At 43.4% G+C, this 17365-nt stretch overlaps 2 protein-coding genes across 2 annotated transcripts in view; both read right to left on the reverse strand.

Moving 5' to 3' along the window:
* ltv1 (LTV1 ribosome biogenesis factor) overlaps positions 1 to 7499 on the reverse strand; it is a 33853-nt gene extending 26354 nt beyond the window's left edge. Inside the window, exons 1-6 of the mRNA XM_063198331.1 lie at positions 7340 to 7499; positions 6367 to 6498; positions 5313 to 5543; positions 4750 to 4837; positions 3725 to 3848; positions 2542 to 2779 (exon numbers count right to left, since the gene is read on the reverse strand). Of these exons, the coding sequence (XP_063054401.1) occupies positions 2542 to 2779; positions 3725 to 3848; positions 4750 to 4837; positions 5313 to 5543; positions 6367 to 6498; positions 7340 to 7342 (816 nt within the window). The 5' untranslated portion in view covers positions 7343 to 7499. The remainder of the gene's footprint in view (positions 1 to 2541; positions 2780 to 3724; positions 3849 to 4749; positions 4838 to 5312; positions 5544 to 6366; positions 6499 to 7339) is intronic.
* A 1850-nt stretch (positions 7500 to 9349) lies between these two features.
* Positions 9350 to 17365, reverse strand: part of capn9 (calpain 9) — a 36299-nt gene continuing 28283 nt past the window's right edge. The window contains exons 20-21 of the mRNA XM_063197727.1: positions 11270 to 11328; positions 9350 to 10360 (exon numbers count right to left, since the gene is read on the reverse strand). Coding sequence (XP_063053797.1) covers positions 10334 to 10360; positions 11270 to 11328 — 86 coding nt within the window. The 3' untranslated portion in view covers positions 9350 to 10333. The remainder of the gene's footprint in view (positions 10361 to 11269; positions 11329 to 17365) is intronic.

A 17365-nucleotide genomic window follows, 5' to 3' on the forward strand; every position in this document is an offset into this window, starting at 1 on the left:
GGGCGTTACTGTACGGTAAGATCTGACTACCTACACATGAAATCAGGCACGCTGGGGTAATCTGGCACCAATATAAAGGGAGAATCACATTTAAAAAGGTCTGAATTATTAGAAAGTCTCAATTATTAAAAAATGTTGTGAATATCAGCGAAAAGCTACATGTTAAAATCTGCAATATTCCCCTCTAAGTTAAGCATTACAATCATGTAGTTCAGGGGTGATAGTGAAAAAAAAATCCTGAGCCTGAACTTTTTTCCTTGCTCTAACGACGCCGACAAGATACTGCATAGTGACATAACGTAGGCCTATTTTGACACATTATTCAAACATTTAATAGCCTGTGTATGACCATTATTCAAGCCTGATAGTAGAAGAAAACCCTGAACCTGTAACACTTTCTGATATAAGATTAACTTAATGGCTAATTATTATCAATGTTTTTATTTTTGCAAACTCTGTCAAGCCTGAAATCAGGCATGGAGCCTGAATACTATCAGCCCTGTGTAGTTACTTCCCTATCCCAGAAGCCCGTGGGAGTTTAATAACTGTACAGTCATTGGTCATTAGTGCTGATCTGGTTCAAAGGTTATGTAAATGATGGTGCTGTAGGACGTCCGACTTGTGGCAACTAGAAACTGGATTTCTACATAGAAGCTACGGGACAGGGTGCCGAGTGGTAGCTACTTGTAAGGAGGCAGTGCCTACATAGAAACCAGGGCTTGACACTGGCACCTGCCAACCAGGCAAATGCTGGTAAAACTTGGCTGTGGCTGGTAACAATTTCAGTGTCACTAGCCAATTTGTCAGGTAGCTTATTCTATGGTATGACATATCACAATAGCGTATATTCTGCACGTTGTCCCTTGTGTATAAATTGTTTGTATTTAAGTTGAAGAAAAAGCTCAGTTACTCAGTTTCTATTTGTTTGTTTTATTTCCATGTAGAAACCCGGCATGCACTCATTTTCTTGCATTAAGCACCTCTTCCTCTGAGGTTAGATGTACAGCATAATTGTGGCTAGTAGAATAGCTGGATGGCTAGCGACTCGGGAAAACCACTAGCCACAGAGGCCGGCAACCGAAAATGTTAATGTCAAGCCCTGATAGAAACTATGGGACTGGGGGTGCATCCCAATATGTGACCTTGCCTCCTCCACTTGCCTCCTCCACTTGCTTCTCGTCATGATGACATCACTGACAACAGCATTATATTTCAATATCTTGCAAAAGCTCAATTGTAAAGTCTTTTTCTCATTTGCAATTGGGATGGTGAATGAAAAACAGTCCCTCAAAAGTTGTTTTGGCGAGGCTGACAGCTGGGAAACTTTATCGTTTTCTCCACGGAGGAGGGGCCAGGAGGCGGGACGAGGAGACAAGCACAAGTGGAGGAGGCAAGGACACATATTGGGATGCACCCAGGGTGCCGAGTGGTAGCTACTGGTAAGGAGGCAGTGCCTAGTGCTACCACAGGTTTCGGATGCAGCCCTAGTACCCAGTGGGCATTTCTCAAAGTGAAGTGTCTTAGACTTGCTAGGACGAGTAACACCCTTTTTTTGCGGATTTCACCAAGGAATATACAATTATTAATTACACTTGGAACAAGTTACTGGATACTCTTTGGTGAAATCCGCGACAAAATGTGTTACTCTTCCTAGCAAGGCAAGGAGACTTCACTTTGAGAAAATCCCAGTGAGCCATGCTGCGCTAATACACTCCTCGTGCGACGGAGGCAAAAATACTGAATCAAACCAAGATAACGCAAAACACGCCGACTCAATGCAAAAGCGTGTGCTCAAGTTGGGTCTCCTAAGGGGGCGTTGTCCCCTACTTCTTCTTCTCTATGAGGCGTTTGCGCAAGACATGCGCTACCGCCATCTACAGCGCTACGATGACTTCATTGATTCTCAACCTCAGGACTCCGAAGGTCTCCTAACCAAAGGTCTCCTAAAGGGGCGTTCACCCGACATAAAGGGGATACCGGAAAAGAAACAAAATGATGCTTCTTGTTAGATCCACCTTCTTTGGTTCAACCCCCTCGGGGCGCCAACCTGTCACCTCATCAACCACATCTCTTCGGCAATGGGAGTCAGAGGGTGTCTTCCGATATGCGACCTTGCGTCCTCCACTTGTGCTTGTGGCCTCGTACCAGGAAGTAATATGTCATGATGACATCACTGGCAACAGCACTATATTTCATTATCTCGCAAAAGCTCAATTGTAAAGTCTTTTTCTCATTTGCAAACTGGATGGTGAATGAAGAATAGTCCCCCAAAAGTTGTTTTGGCTAGGCTGACAGCTGGGAAACTTTATTGTTTTCTGCATGGAGGAGGGGCCAGGAGGCGGGGCGAGGCCACAAGCACAAGTGGAGGACGCAAGGTCGCATATTGGAATGTACCCACAGTACACGCGCACTGAGATTAAGGGCCAGTCCGATAGCCCAACACTACCGCACTGTATTGAGGCTTCGGGAGGGAGGTTTACTAACGCTCCACGCCAAACTCTGCTAGTTAGCCTCCGTTACAATAAAAAATTCCTAGCTCACCTTCTCGAAGCGGTCGTCCAGTAGTGTGAGCTGTTCGTTGCGTCTCATGACTGAGGAGGTGAGGGAGTACTCGGTGAAGCGACTCCTCGTCTCCTCCTTCATGAAGAGGAACTCCCGCCGCCCTTCCTCATCCTCGTTCGAGAAGCCACCCATCGAGTCGCAGTCGCCCTCCTCCTCTTCCTCGCCACTCTCATCTTCATCCGTATCCTCCCATTCATCATCATCATCGTCGCCATCACTTTGAAGCAAACAACAAAGATTATCAGCCTTTTTGTTTTAGTACCATTTCAAGTTATTGTGTAATTTAAATATAACTATACTATTCCAGAACATCAATCGTTTCATCAAAGAAAATCGCACTAGGTTCTAATTGCTTAATGTTCAATTCTACAAAGTTATCACAAATAACCATGCACTATTTCAGATCAAAACCCACTTAGAACAATTGATTTTAGGCACATGGACTTAGTGCAAGGGCAACTGGACGCCTAGGGCCACCTGCAGCCCGCCTCCTTACTCAATGCGGCCTGTAGATAAAACAGTAGGCCTAATTAAAAAAAAATGACGACCATATATTTTTAAAACGAATACTGAATCAATCTGTTGTAATAGTACTGTTGGCCAATTGAGTATTGAGTAGAATAGAATATTCTATTCCTTCCAAACAATATGGGCAGTCAGTGAGCAACCAACAGCACCTCCAACACTGCCTATTGGAGTCAGATCCGTGGTCATGTGACCCTCCGATGGTGGCAATGAAAAAACTTGGCCCTCCTCATCATAAATATTGCCCATCCCTGACTTAGTTTCTTTGAGAAACACTGCAGTATGGGATGGTTTGGTTACAAAGTGGGGCGGAAGCCCACCTAGGGGGGCGCGGAGGTATTGGAGGGGGGGCGCGTGAAGTCATTCTGCTTTGCCATTAAGTCAACACATTCAATTTACATTCACAATATATTCATTAATTTATTCACTAATATTTAGAGAACATCATAGGTAGGCTATATATGTGTATATTAGGCTTTAATAAACTTTACTAAGGCCTATTTATTTGTATTTTCGTAATCATTTTGCTTGAGGGGGGGTGCAGGCAGATACCCTTCCTCTGGAGGGGGGGATGGCAGGAAGAGTTTGAGAAACACTGCCATACTGAAACCAATTTCCACTGGGTCACTGCACTCACCCAGTAGCTTTTGCGGAGTTGGCCTGGACCACAAAGTCATCGTCCAGCATGTTCTCTGGGTCGTCGTAATCAAAGTCTTCGTCCAGAGCGGCCACGATGTCTGGATCCATGTCCAGTCTGGGGCCTGCAGTCGGTGAGACAACACGTATATTAATTTAACTTGATATTTAAATCAAGCATCAATTACACGGTGCTAAACTACTATGTCTATGTCCAGCCTGAGGCATATGGCCTGCGAGATAAACAATTCTCTTCATGAGGCAGAACCAAGAAATGTAGCGTACTTGTGGAATGTAGCAAAATTGCTTGCTTTTAGTAATTTATTGTTTTTATCTTGTGTTTATTCATTTAACTTGATATTTAATCAAACATCAATTAAACAGTGCTAAACTACTATGCTGAAGTCCAGACTGATGTCTATTATTGTCTGTGAGATATGTTTATTAACAGACAATTTGGCATTCATTACACAATACAAAACTTCTATGTCTAAGAACGAATGTTTCTATGTCTCGGCTAAAACGGGCGTATAAGCATGCGTCTTTCAGATTATATGTCGGTGCTAGACCGTCTTTTTTTTATCAGTAATACTAACGACTTGTGTACTGTACTCTACAGAGGCAAAGTGTTGTAACTAGGAGAACTTGAATCTGAGAATAATGCATTAACGAAAGTGAAACGTGAAAGCCCATTGGGAAACTCCAACTCCCATTGTCATTGTGACACAGCACTCCACAGCACACAAGTGAACACAAGTGAACACTGCACACTGCACACAACGAAATTGCATTTATGCCTCACCCGTGCAAGGGGGCAGCCCTCAGTGGCGCCCCATGGGGAGCAGTGCGGTGGGACAATACCATGCTCAGGGTACCTCAGTCATGGAGGAGGATGGGGGAGAGCACTGGTTGATTACTCCCCCCACCAACCTGGCGGGTCGGGAGTCGAACCGGCAACCTCTGGGATGCAAGTCTGACGCCCTAACCGCTCACCCATTAAAAGTTGTAATACCACACAACACCTACCTGAGATGGGTGCAGCCTTGTTGAGGAGCCCGACTTTCTCCTCAAACTCGGAGGCAAACACTGAGGAGGGCAAGTTGATGGATGCAGCCTGAACAGAGGAACAAAGAAACAAAGAAACGGTTTTGGAAACATAATTGTCAATTATGGGTAGGGATGCACCGATACCGATACTGCTCATTATACTCGTACTCGTACTCGTCAAGCACTTGCCGATACCAGCTATGAGTACTACTATTACTCAAAACAATGCAAAATCTTGTCATGTTCTGTGGATTTGAAATCAGCATGGAAAAAAGTGCCACCTCATACATTTACTAACATTTAAATCTACATGGAAATGGACAATAAAAATATCACAGGTGGAAAAAAAAACAAGGCCATGCATTTATTTTCATTGAATTTTGGTGGTAAAAAGTAAAAAGGCAAGTACACACATGAATGTACTCGTACTTGTATCGGTTTTCAAAAAAGTGGTATCAGTGCATCCCTAATTATGGGCAATGCAGCACAGATGTACTGTGTACTGACAGAGTCATTGAACCGGCAATCCAGTTTCAACTTACTGGGATGACTTGGACCTCCATCTCCATCTCCTCACCCTCCTCCTCTTCCTCTTCATCACTGCCCCCCTCTTCAGTGCGCCGGGAGAGGGGGAGGGCGGCCTTGCGGGGGAAGGAGGAGGCCACCAGCTCTGTGGGCTGCTGGGTCTCCCTCAGGTGCTGAAGGTAGTTGTAGTCGTCATCGAAGAACACGCCAAAGTTACGCTGCTCTTCACGACGCTTCTCCACCTCCACCTGGGGAGAAGGAGAAGGGGAGAGAGAGAGAGAGAGAGAGAGAAAAAGAGAAAGAATAGAGTTAGAGAGAGACGGGTAGGAAGAAAAAGAGGGATGGAAGGAGGAAGAGAGAGATGAAAGAAGGGAGATAAAAGGGTGAAAAACGAAAGAGAGAGAGAGAGAGAGAGAGAGAGAGAGAGAGAGAGAGAGAGAGAGAGAGGAGGAGTAAAAAGGAGACAAAAGGGACAAAAGGGACGTCAGGAGAGGGAGAAAGACAGACAGCGATAGGGGAAGTCAGAGTGAGAGGGAGGGGGAAAGGGAGAGATAGGAGGTGGGGAAGACATGTCAATAAAAGTCTAATACTGTGGAATTGCATCTGATGCATCAGTGCGACATTATATGTGTGTGTGTGTGTGTGTGTGTGTGTGTGTGTGTGTGTGTGTGTGTGTGTGTGTGTGTGTGTGTGTGTGTGTGTGTGTGTGTGTGTGTGAATTACATTTTAGTAGTAGCACGCGTCAGGGTGGTGCAACCACAGCTATTGCCACTATTAGTATGGATCATTTTTTTCTCCTTAGTGGATCATCTGAGAAGCATATTCATTGCAGTACATTAATTAATTAATTTATGGGCATTAGCTGTGGTTATACTGTCTGACACCAACTGTGTAAAATTGAAAGAAAAATGTCTGCACACTTAATCCCCTTTGTGTTCTTTTTAATAATAGGCCAAGCTTTCGGTCTACTGACCTTCCTCAGGGCTCAGTCTGTACTGTCTGACACCAAAAAACGTAATTGACCCCCATATGAAGATGAGTGAATGGATGGAGCTCTGCTCTTCCTCTCACCTTATTGGCGGGCAGCAGCACGTGTTGCGGGGCCTTCTCGTCGGCGGCCAGGGGGTCCCTCTGACTCCTGTGCACCAGGTGGAAGGACACCGCATTCTTCTTGTCGATAAACGACTTCTTCTTTCTGTGCGGCTATGGGTGTGACAAGCAATAGGTTGAGAAAGAGATGGTAAGTGACGTGAATGTATGTAGAATACTGTTTGTTGTTCCTATGTGTTGTGAGTGTGTGCGTGCCGTGTGAATTACAAGTACACTGTGATTGAAGCATCTCACTGATCTGTGCAAAAACAACAGAGTCTTTGAGAGGTTGCGACTGGGAGCGCTGTCATCTTGACCAGAAGACAATAATATTTAGAATGCTGCTGGACACCTTCATCCTAATTTCGCTCAAGATGTAACATCTCTCTCTCTCTCTCTCTCTCTCTCTCTCTCTCCTTTGGAGTCTAAAGACAGGTTACACATCTTCTCAGCAGCACAGCAGCACATCAATACTCTGTCAGCTGTGCCCACAGCATGAACCAGTCTTTCCCTCACTACACGGAGGCAACTGGGATGAATGAGGGCATCCTTCTCTATTCCCCCAGCAGATATAGGACTCAGTGACACAAGACAGCCACCGCCTTGCCCAGTTGGTGGGGGTACCGGCGCTACCTAGTGTCAATGGTCCCCACATGAGTTAGACCTATGGCCAAGCTGCTTGTGTGCCATGCTGCTACATGCATGCTACCATAACATGGGCATGTTTGCACTCGTGCATAAGATGCAACACGCATGTAAATGCCTTACCGCGTTGATATAATTCGCTCATGTAAAAGTACGCAAATTCCAGGTGTATACATAGCTGTTGTGCCATATTATTGCGCTTCTATAAAGAGGTAACGACGCTTTGCAGGTCGTCGATAGCTTATGCTAGGTCAGTTAAATACCCATAACATAGTAGAGAATACAGGAGGGTAAAGACAGAAATCCTTACCATTTCTGCTCTGAATTAGATTTTTCTCAAAGTAACGATTCTTTTGTCCAAGTATTGAGTAAATATTGTCCTTAACAATCGATGCGATGGCATGAAAATTGCATTTTCTTCACTGTGTACAAAATCCACATGTACGTGCTCATGCGGCCGCCATGTTGGATCTGGGTGACGTTCGAAACCGGATATAGACATTATCGCGAGAATAGGAGCTTCTGCCAGAGAGAATCTCTGCTTCTGCTGCTACCTCTGCAAGATCAGGCTGTGGTTCAGGATGAGTATCTGACCTTTTTGTAATATAATAATAATAATGTTGTTGTTATTATTATAGGCTATTACAAAAAGGTCAGATACTCATCCTGAACCACATACAACAACTACAACAACAACAATAATAATAATAATAATAATAATAATAATAAATAAAAATGGCAATAATATAACATCTTAGTTTTCTTATAATGAGTTCCTTCAAGCCAATCTTTGAGAATCCCATGATGTGACTTGAACTTTCATGGCCCGTTCCTGAATCACTTTGGACAAAGGGGGTTGTGAACTTACCTTATATTTATTTTGGCCTACTAGTTAAGTGAGTGAACAGTCATAAACCTGCAGCTATGGAAGGCTCCAATGCCTGACACAGCAGATGGACACTCTTCCATCTTCCATATTCCATCATCTTCCATGACTGAGGTGTAGGCTTTTGTTCATTAGACCAGGGCTTCCCAAACTTTACCATGGGAAGGACCCCCATAGACCGGTATATTCCAGCCAAGGCCCCCCTCGTGCTACACTATTTTTCTGCCTGGTGGTCAGTCAGTACCACACTGGGATATGAAATAATAGCATAGAATAGTAATGTTCAGAGATACAATAGATTGTAATTATGCAGTTCAGTAAAGAGTATTTTAGGTTTATTTTGGTGTACATTAGATATTCAATTTATTCAAATAATTATTTCCTTTTGCTATGGTTTTTTCTCCCAACCTGCCGCGGCTCCCCTAGCATCCTCTCACGGCCCCCCAGGGGTCCCCGGCCCCCACTTTCAAAACCACTGGGTTAGAGACTGGGCTGGGCTTGGCAAATTCAATTTACGTGGTGTGTGTGCTGCATGTCACAATGACTTGAATGGGACATTCATTTTCACAACATAATAGAAATAGAATAGCATGAAATGACATAAGCCAACACCTTGTGTAAATTATACTCTACTCTATAATTCTCCTGGCAATAGGCTACTGGTGAAGTTACTACTACAGTCTTGTACTCCTCGCACTGAATTAGGGAAAATCGGCTTTTCTTTTTATGCCCCATATCTATGGAATGAGTTGCAGAAGATATTATGTATGGACTCTCTGCCCTCATTAGAGACTTTTAAGAGGGAAATTAATACAGTATACAAAGAGGAGTGTCATTGTTTCTATATGCAGCACATAGGCTACTTTTTATCCCAAAATACGTTTTATGTAAACTTATTCTTCTTAATGTGTTTTTTGTACATTTATTTTCCTTTTTGTCTATGTGTTTGTCTGTGTCTGTAACTATATGTATGCTGCCATTTTGACCAGGACTCCCTGGCAGAAGAGACTGTAGTCTCAATGGGACCATCCTGGCTAAATAAGGGATAAATGAAAAATGAAAATGAGAGCATGTGGAACATGGTCCCCTATGCTTCATGAGGATGTGTTGAGGGTTGCCATGTCGAATCCCACTTCTTCACCAGGGAGAATGTGTGCTGAGGTGAGGAATGCACCTAACCGCACCTCGCTTCATAGGACTGTAACCATTGAGAGTAAATAGAACTATTTCTATTTACTCTCAATGACTGTAACCAATGTCTTGTAATAGCTGTAAGTCGCTATGGATAAAATCCAATTAAGTGCAATGTAATGCAATGTATGTGTTTCATTCTGGTCTCTCTTATGGTATAGGAAAACTGTAGGCCTATGAAGTGCAAACAGAACACAGTGTATGCCACACACCGCTCCTCATCAAGTTTATTTCATAGACATATGATTTCTTTAAGGTTTATTTTTGTTTTGTTCATATGCTCATTTCATTCAATTCTTTATTTTTACACTTTGGGGGAACGACATGTACATTTTTGTCTTCAGGAAATCGTACCCATCAGGACACAAATCGGACATATTATAAGTTGCTGTAAAATGAAGCCTACCTTTTTTTCTGTTTTCATCTTATAAAGCAGATCAAGCAACTCTCAGCAACCCGACAGAACATTTTCTCAAGGTTATCCCCATAACCACATTTATGAGCCTGTATGTTTAAATGGGTTATGCGTGGCGAACAGCGTTTTTTCCCCCCAAATTCACAAGCTAACACCTTTTAATGTATACAAAAAGAAAGGAATGTGAAAAAAAATGTAACTGTAAAATGTGATAATATAATCTACATGTGGTAATGTATCTAGTCAAGAATGACGATCAGTGTAAATCTTTTTTAATTGGCTTTTCAAGCACCATAAGGAAAAGGTGATGGATAAAACTGTATACCATAATTGAGTATGATATGAGAAACATTCATGACAGAGTGTAACATAGTAGGCCTAATTGACATTGGCTACGTTTACATGAAGTTTTAATTTAACTTGTGAGAATGGTCACACCTCTCCTCTGAGCCTGCTGATCGGCACATTGTAAAAGGCAGAGAAACTGTCTCAATGGAGCATGTAACAAGGCATATAAACAAAAACAAAAAAGATACATTGGGGTGGCTATTCCGCTCCTCTATGCCTGCTGATTCAGACATTGTAATAATGATGGAGAAAGTCACAGTAGCGAGTGCTTACAAAGTATACACAAAAAAGGTACATTGTGAGTGTAACAAAGTATAAAGGAAAAAACAAGATGGGACATTGTGAGAAAGGCTACCCTTCTTCTTCTCTAATCCTGCGGATTCACACATTGTTTCCTTGCATGTCCTTGGTGCCATCTCTCTCTCCTGGCGTCAGCATGCCCTTTGCCGCAAGTGTTCAATTCCTCAGACGTTCATCGACAAGAAAAGGAACTAAGGACAAAAGAAAGAAATGGGCAGCTAAAATTAGTATAATTCTGTAAATTAAAAAAACGAACATTTAAAATTCTGTAGGCTAAATTAAAAAATGTAAACACAGACTAACTTGGGACGGATACATGGGAAATTAATAACTTTCATTAAACTAAAAAATGAAAAAAAGAACAAGCGAAAAACAACCAGACGACAGAAAGATTAACAGATATACTGTACAACATACATACTTTGCATTGTTCTAAAGTCGAGACATGGCAGAAAGGAGAACAAGAGTAGGTTTGGCACAGTGTGAATGTGCATACACCCATCACATGAATGTGGCAAGACAAGACTACATCAAAACTCTTTTCCAGCTCTGCAATTGCAATGCAAGAGGCTTGGTGACAGCTTTGGCTGGACCTGAGACAGTCATCTGAAAGGCCTCCCCCAATACAATGTAATGAGGACCCAATTCTGGGACCCCACTCCCTGGGTACATGTCAACTGAGCCCTTTGCACAGAGCATTACTTTTCTATACTCCTATTACCTGCTATCATTTAATAACAGGTAATTATAACAACGGGAAGTATTATTTTTCACTCTCGATACTACAGATAAGATATAATACGTAAACCGGTTAGGTGTGTATGGAAATGAAGTTGTGTGTTTAAAGCTGTGCCAAGTGTTTCCTCATACCTTTGTGTGCTACAGTACACCCAGACGTGAAAGCAGTTGCGTCAATAGTGACTTAATGTCAAATGTCAAATATTTGTATTCTGTTTACTTAATGAATCATATACCGGTACCAATTTTGCACATACAGTGCAGTGTGTGTGTGTGTGTGTGTGTGTGTGTGTGTGTGTGTGTGTGTGTGTGTGTGTGTGTGTGTGTGTGTGTGTGTGTGTGTGTGTGTGTGCATGTCTCACCTGGTGCATATTCATGGTGACTTCTCCTCTTTTATACTTGTCCATGGCCTGGAAGACTCCTGTAAAAAAAAAAAAATGCACACACACGCACCCACACCCACACAGACACCCATGCGCATCCACGCATACACCCACCCACACGCGCACACACAGTGATTTCACAGGTTTTTATATTATTGAATACAGGGATTAAGCATTATACAGTACATTTCCATGTAATAAATCACCCCATTCAAACACGCCTCTCTCTCTTAAGGCTATGCAATGAAAGTATTTCTGTGGAATGGCCCCAATATGAAAAGGCCACCGTAGAAAGAAAATCTAGGATGAATATGTTTGATAGGACACTTGACTGTCACACCCTTATTTTTTCAAGTCTTTCTACTTTCTTTTTGTGGAGTTAGAAACTTGAATTTCAAAATTCACCCTATCCCACAATGGTGAAGAATCTTTTTTTTAAATCCTTGATTCGGATCGTGATCCAGATCACCACAGAAATGTAATCACTGGTTCCTTTTGTCATTCCCAATTAGGGTTTGAGCTAGCTGTTAACAGAGAACTGGTACTGTAGCTCATTTTGATGACATCTCTTATCTTTGTGACCTGTGCTGCACTTCTCTCTCTCTCTCTCTCTCTCTCTCTCTCTCTCTCTCTCTCTCTCTCTCTCTCTCTCTCTCTCTCTCTCTCTCTCTCTCTCTCTCTCTCTCTCTGTCATTAAAAAGTCCCCACCCTGGACCCCTACCAGTTCGCATACAGAGCCAAGCGATCCACGGAGGATGCAATCTGCTCTGCCCTCCATCCAGCCCTCACCCACTTGGACAATAAAGACTCATATGTGAGAATGCTGTTCATTGACTTCAGTTCAGCATTCAATACCATAATACCACAACAACTCATCAGAAAACTGGACAAACTAGGTTTCAGCACCTCCCTCTGCAACTGGCTGCTGGACTTCCTGATGCAAAGACCACAAGCAGTACGGGTAGGGAACAACACCTCAAGCACCCTGACCCTGAGCACGGGGGCTCCGCAAGGTTGTGTTCTCAGCCCCCTGCTGTTCACGCTGCTGACACACGACTGCACAACGACCCACAGCACTAACCATCTAGTGAAGTTTGCGGATGATACAACACTGGTGGGCCTCATCACCAAGGGCGATGAGACTCACTACAGAGAAGAAGTAGACCTGCTGGCCAGATGGTGCAAAGACAACAACCTCCTGCTGAATGTCAACAAGACCAAGGAGATTGTTGTCAACTTCCAAAGGGTCCAAAAACAACTGCCACCACTGACCATCGACGGCTATGCTGTGGAGAGAGTGAGCAGCACCAAGTTCCTTGGAGTGCACATCAGCGACGACCTCTCTTGGACCACCAACACTACATCACTGGCGAAGAAGGCCCATCAGCGTCTCTACTTCCTGCGCAAACTAAAGAAGGCAAGTGCTACACCCTCCATCATGACAACATTCTACAGAGGAACCATAGAGAGCGTCGTGTCCAACTGCATCACAGTGTGGGGAGGAAGCTGCACGGAGAAAAACAGGAAGACACTCCAGCGTGTTGTGAACACAGCGAAGAAGATCATTGGAGTACCACTCCCCTCCCTGCAGGACATTTACACCACACGCCTCACCCGGAAAGCACTGATGATCATCAAAGACACAAGCCAACCTGCACACAAACTGTTCAGCCTCCTGCCCTCTGGAAAGAGGTACAGGCGCCTCCGTTCCCGTACCACCAGGCTGGCGAGCAGCACAATGCACCAAGCGATCAAGATGCTGAACACTCAACCCACTCTCCCTCCACTGTCAGCCTCTAGCCAGCAAGGCCACTGACAACCCCCCCCCCCCCATCCCCCACCACCATATCTGCGACTGAACATTCCACCTGCACTACTATACTTGTGACTGAACTTTCAACCTGCACTAACTCAAAACATGCACACACACACACACACACACACACACACACACACACACACACACACACACACACACACACACACACACACACACACACACACACACACACACACACACACACACACACACACACACACACACACACACAAGCACACTGCACTTTCTGCACTAAACCCAAACATACACACACTGACACACACTGACACACACACACACACACACACACACACACACACACACACACACACACACACACACACACACACACACACACACACACACACAGAGACACACGAACACACACACAGACGCACACCGCACCTTCTACCTGCACTAAACACATACACACACACACACACACACACACACACACACATACACACACACACACACACACACACACACACACACACACACACACACACACACACACACACACACACACACACACACACACACACAGACACACACAGACACACGAACACACACACAGACGCACACCGCACCTTCTACCTGCACTAAACACACACACACACACACACACACACACACACACACACACACACACACACACACACACACACACACACACACACACACACACACACACACACACACACACACACACACACACACACTGCTGCTGGTGTACTTGACAGACCTTTTTAATATTTATTTTTCTTCAAAATGCTACTATTACCATAAGTCCATGTATAAGTACTGTCTATGTCTATACTGTCTATGTCCTTACCTAGATTAGTCTATGTCTGTATGGGAAAGCAAGAAATGTAATTTCAAATTCTTTGTATGACCAGTGCATGTAAAGAAATTGACAATAAAACCTACTTGACTTGACTTGACTTGATAAAAGTCAGAATAGGAAGGGCCTCGTCCAACTGTGTTCTTGTAACCTGAAAATATGACTGTGTTGACTATGGTGTACATGTGACTGTTATCTGTGTGAGCTCCTCCTCTGTGTGAGCTCCTCTCTGCCTCCGCTCTGCCCACACAGACAAGACACAAAAAAGGCCGAAAAGAAAGGGCCTCATCTCATAACTGATCTTTGACGTCATGATGTGTAAGCCTTTCCTTTGTGTTTATATGTCAAAAGTGGAGGAGACGCACTCACATTATCGGCTAATTATTTTCACAGTTCTTGACTGGGTGCTGAGTCCCACATAAAACATATATGAATGAAGGACGTAAAGGACAAGAGGCAAGAGATATAGAAGCATCTCATCATCCACATCCAGATTTAAGAACAACACATACCTACTGACTATCAGACACCTTAACCAACCACAATTTTCCACTCTCTATGCACTTTACCCTTAATGGACTTTATTATCTTAGCATAATCTGTACTGCTGTGTAATGTCTGCCGGGACCCTCTGTTTGTGTCTACCCATTGTTATATGTGTTGTATGTGCTTTGCAGCTGTGTGTCTTGTCCATTGTTTGTAGCATATTTGTTTTGTTTTGATGTTGGGGGATATGCAACAAAAAAATCCTATCAACTTTGTTGACATGGCAAATAAACTCTTGAACTTGACAGGACTCTTCAGACTTTTTCTTGGTTTATTCGCCCACGCACAAAAAATCTGAAGAGTGCTGTCCTTCGCTTCCNTTATTCATTTGTGTTTATATGTGTCACCCACTTGAAGTGTAAAGAGGATGTGGGTCTTGATCAGGGTATTCTGTTCTTTTCAACACCCCCCCCCCCCCTTGACTGCCTCTGTAATAATATACAGGCCACATACAGATACAGGAGAGTCTCCATACTGAAGTGACATTTTTGTGATCTCCTATCTCTGAACTGTATTGTAAAACGAAGCCCTGTAAAGAAAAATGGAGGGCCTCTGCCTCTTCCCGCCTCACAAATGAAAATATTATAGACGTCTAAAGGGCCATTCCACCTCCATTAAACCAGGGCAGGACAGTTCTTATCTGCTTTCCGTGTCTCTGTGCCATATAATAAAAGAAAAAAAGAAAAGTCTCACGCCCAAGCCTGACTTATGGAGTATTCAGTGTTTCTGTGCGTTAGTGACAGTTTGGCGTAGGCCTATATCTGTGTTCAACGCCTCTGTGCCATAAGATGAAACAAAGTAGAGAAAATGAAGAACAAGGGCCATAACAATATCTCTCTCTTTCCTTGTCTTTTCATGCCTGATTGTGAGTTACAGTCACACACAATGCAGTTAAGGTATACACCTTAAAGGGGTATGCCACTATTTTGGGGCTCAATACAGTTAAAATCGTTGGCTGGGGTTTATAAAGGTGGTAAAGTGTCTTATTTTTCATGTAAGCCGTTGTCTTGCTTTAAGACAAGTTAAAAGAGGGAGCATGTCGCTAAGCTAGTGAAAGTCAGTGGATCGGTGTAGCATGATTGACTTTCACTAGCTTAGCTACATACGCCCTCTTTTAACTTGTCTAAAAGCAAGACAACGCTTAACATGAAAAATAAGACACTTTACCACCTTTATAAACCCCAGCCAACGATTTTAACTGTATTACAGTAAGCCCCAAAATAGTGGCATACCCCTTTAAGGAGACACACTTGTCTGTGCTTCTGTGTTATAAATGAAGACATTTGCATGTAAGGATCTACCGTACTTTCAGTGTCTGTGCCATAAAAGTAAGTAGAGAAAAAAAGAAACACACAGTGAGGTCTTTCTCTCTCTCTCTCTCTCTCTCTCTCTCTCTCTCTCTCTCTCTCTCTCTCTCTCTCTCTCTCTCTCTCCATGACCCCCTGAGCTTGACTCATGGGAGAATGCTCTCCAGGCGAAATGCTGCAGGTAAGAGGAGCTTTATCTACCCTCAATACCTCTGTGACATGAAAAGAACAGGAGGAGACAAATGAGGGCCAGGGCCGGCACTAGGCATAGGCACACCAGGCAGTCGCCTAGGGCAATGTTTCCCAACCTTTTTTGTCTTGTGTACCCCCAAGCCTTTTCATTGTGCCATGAGTACCCCCTAAGTCAAGTTCTATATCGCTTTCTCCATCCCAATGTAACTAAGCTCCATATGTTTGTTAAAATTATTTTTTTCCAAGTACCCCCTGCAGTGTGCTCGCGTACCCCTAGTGGTACACGTACCCCTGGTTGGGAAACACTGTCCTAGGGCACCAAATGTCTTGGGGGCGCCAGAAATGCCCAAAATGTCCCACAGAGTTAGAATGTCAAACAAAACAAAACAAAACTCTGCAGCTCCTTAATGTACGCCGTACCTCCTGTGGCACGCTGTAATAGACAGTGAAAGTTAACTACTATAACTTAAGGGGTTAAACTTAACACGTTGATAATGATTATGCATGGACTCGGCGCAGATTAGCTGTGTTCGATCATCAGATGCATGGCGCTATGTTTACAGATGACAATGTCTTTAACGCACAAAAAGGGAAAGGGGTGCGCTCGCCTAGGGCCCCAAGTTGACTAGAACCGGACCTGATGAGGGCCTTGGCTTCCATATTGAGTTATGAGACGTGCTCAAATAAAGGGAAATAAGGGCCTTGTTGTTTTCTTGCGCCCAAGCTTGACTTATACACAACCCTTTTCCCACTGCAGCATGGCATGGCATCATACCAGAGCGTTAAAGGGACACTGTGTGAGATTTTTAGTTGTTTATTTCCAGAATTCATGCTGCCCATTCACTAATGTTACCTTTTTATGAATACTTACCACCAGCATCAAATTCTAAGTATTCATTATGACTGGAAAAATTGCACTTTTCATACATGAAAAGGGGGATCTTCTCCATGGTCCGCCATTTTGAATTTTTAGCTGCAAAAATGACTGTACTTGGACCATACTAGAAAATATTTGTTTATTACTTAGTAAACTTTCATGTAAAGATCAAATTTGGCAATAGGCAGCCCAGTTTCAATGAGCAGCATAGTTGCAGTACCTTGTTTGACCATTTCCTGCACAGTGTCCCTTTAACCCATTGACGCCTAAGGCACCTGCAAAAAAGGGTGCTGAATGCCTGAGCCCTTTTTAAGAAAAGCTGCTCTCAGCCTATAAAAACCTAAATATCTCAGCTTCTGAAGCACATAAAAATATGCACTAAGTTGCATTTAAATGCTAAGATCCTCATCTTTCATTAGAATGTGTTCATTCATCTAAAACAAACAGAGATTTTTAATAGAGGTGTCTCAAATCTCATGAGCCTGAATGT

This window comes from Engraulis encrasicolus, chromosome 1 (assembly GCF_034702125.1).
Source record: "Engraulis encrasicolus isolate BLACKSEA-1 chromosome 1, IST_EnEncr_1.0, whole genome shotgun sequence".
In the NCBI taxonomy this organism is placed as follows: Eukaryota; Metazoa; Chordata; class Actinopteri; order Clupeiformes; family Engraulidae; genus Engraulis; species Engraulis encrasicolus.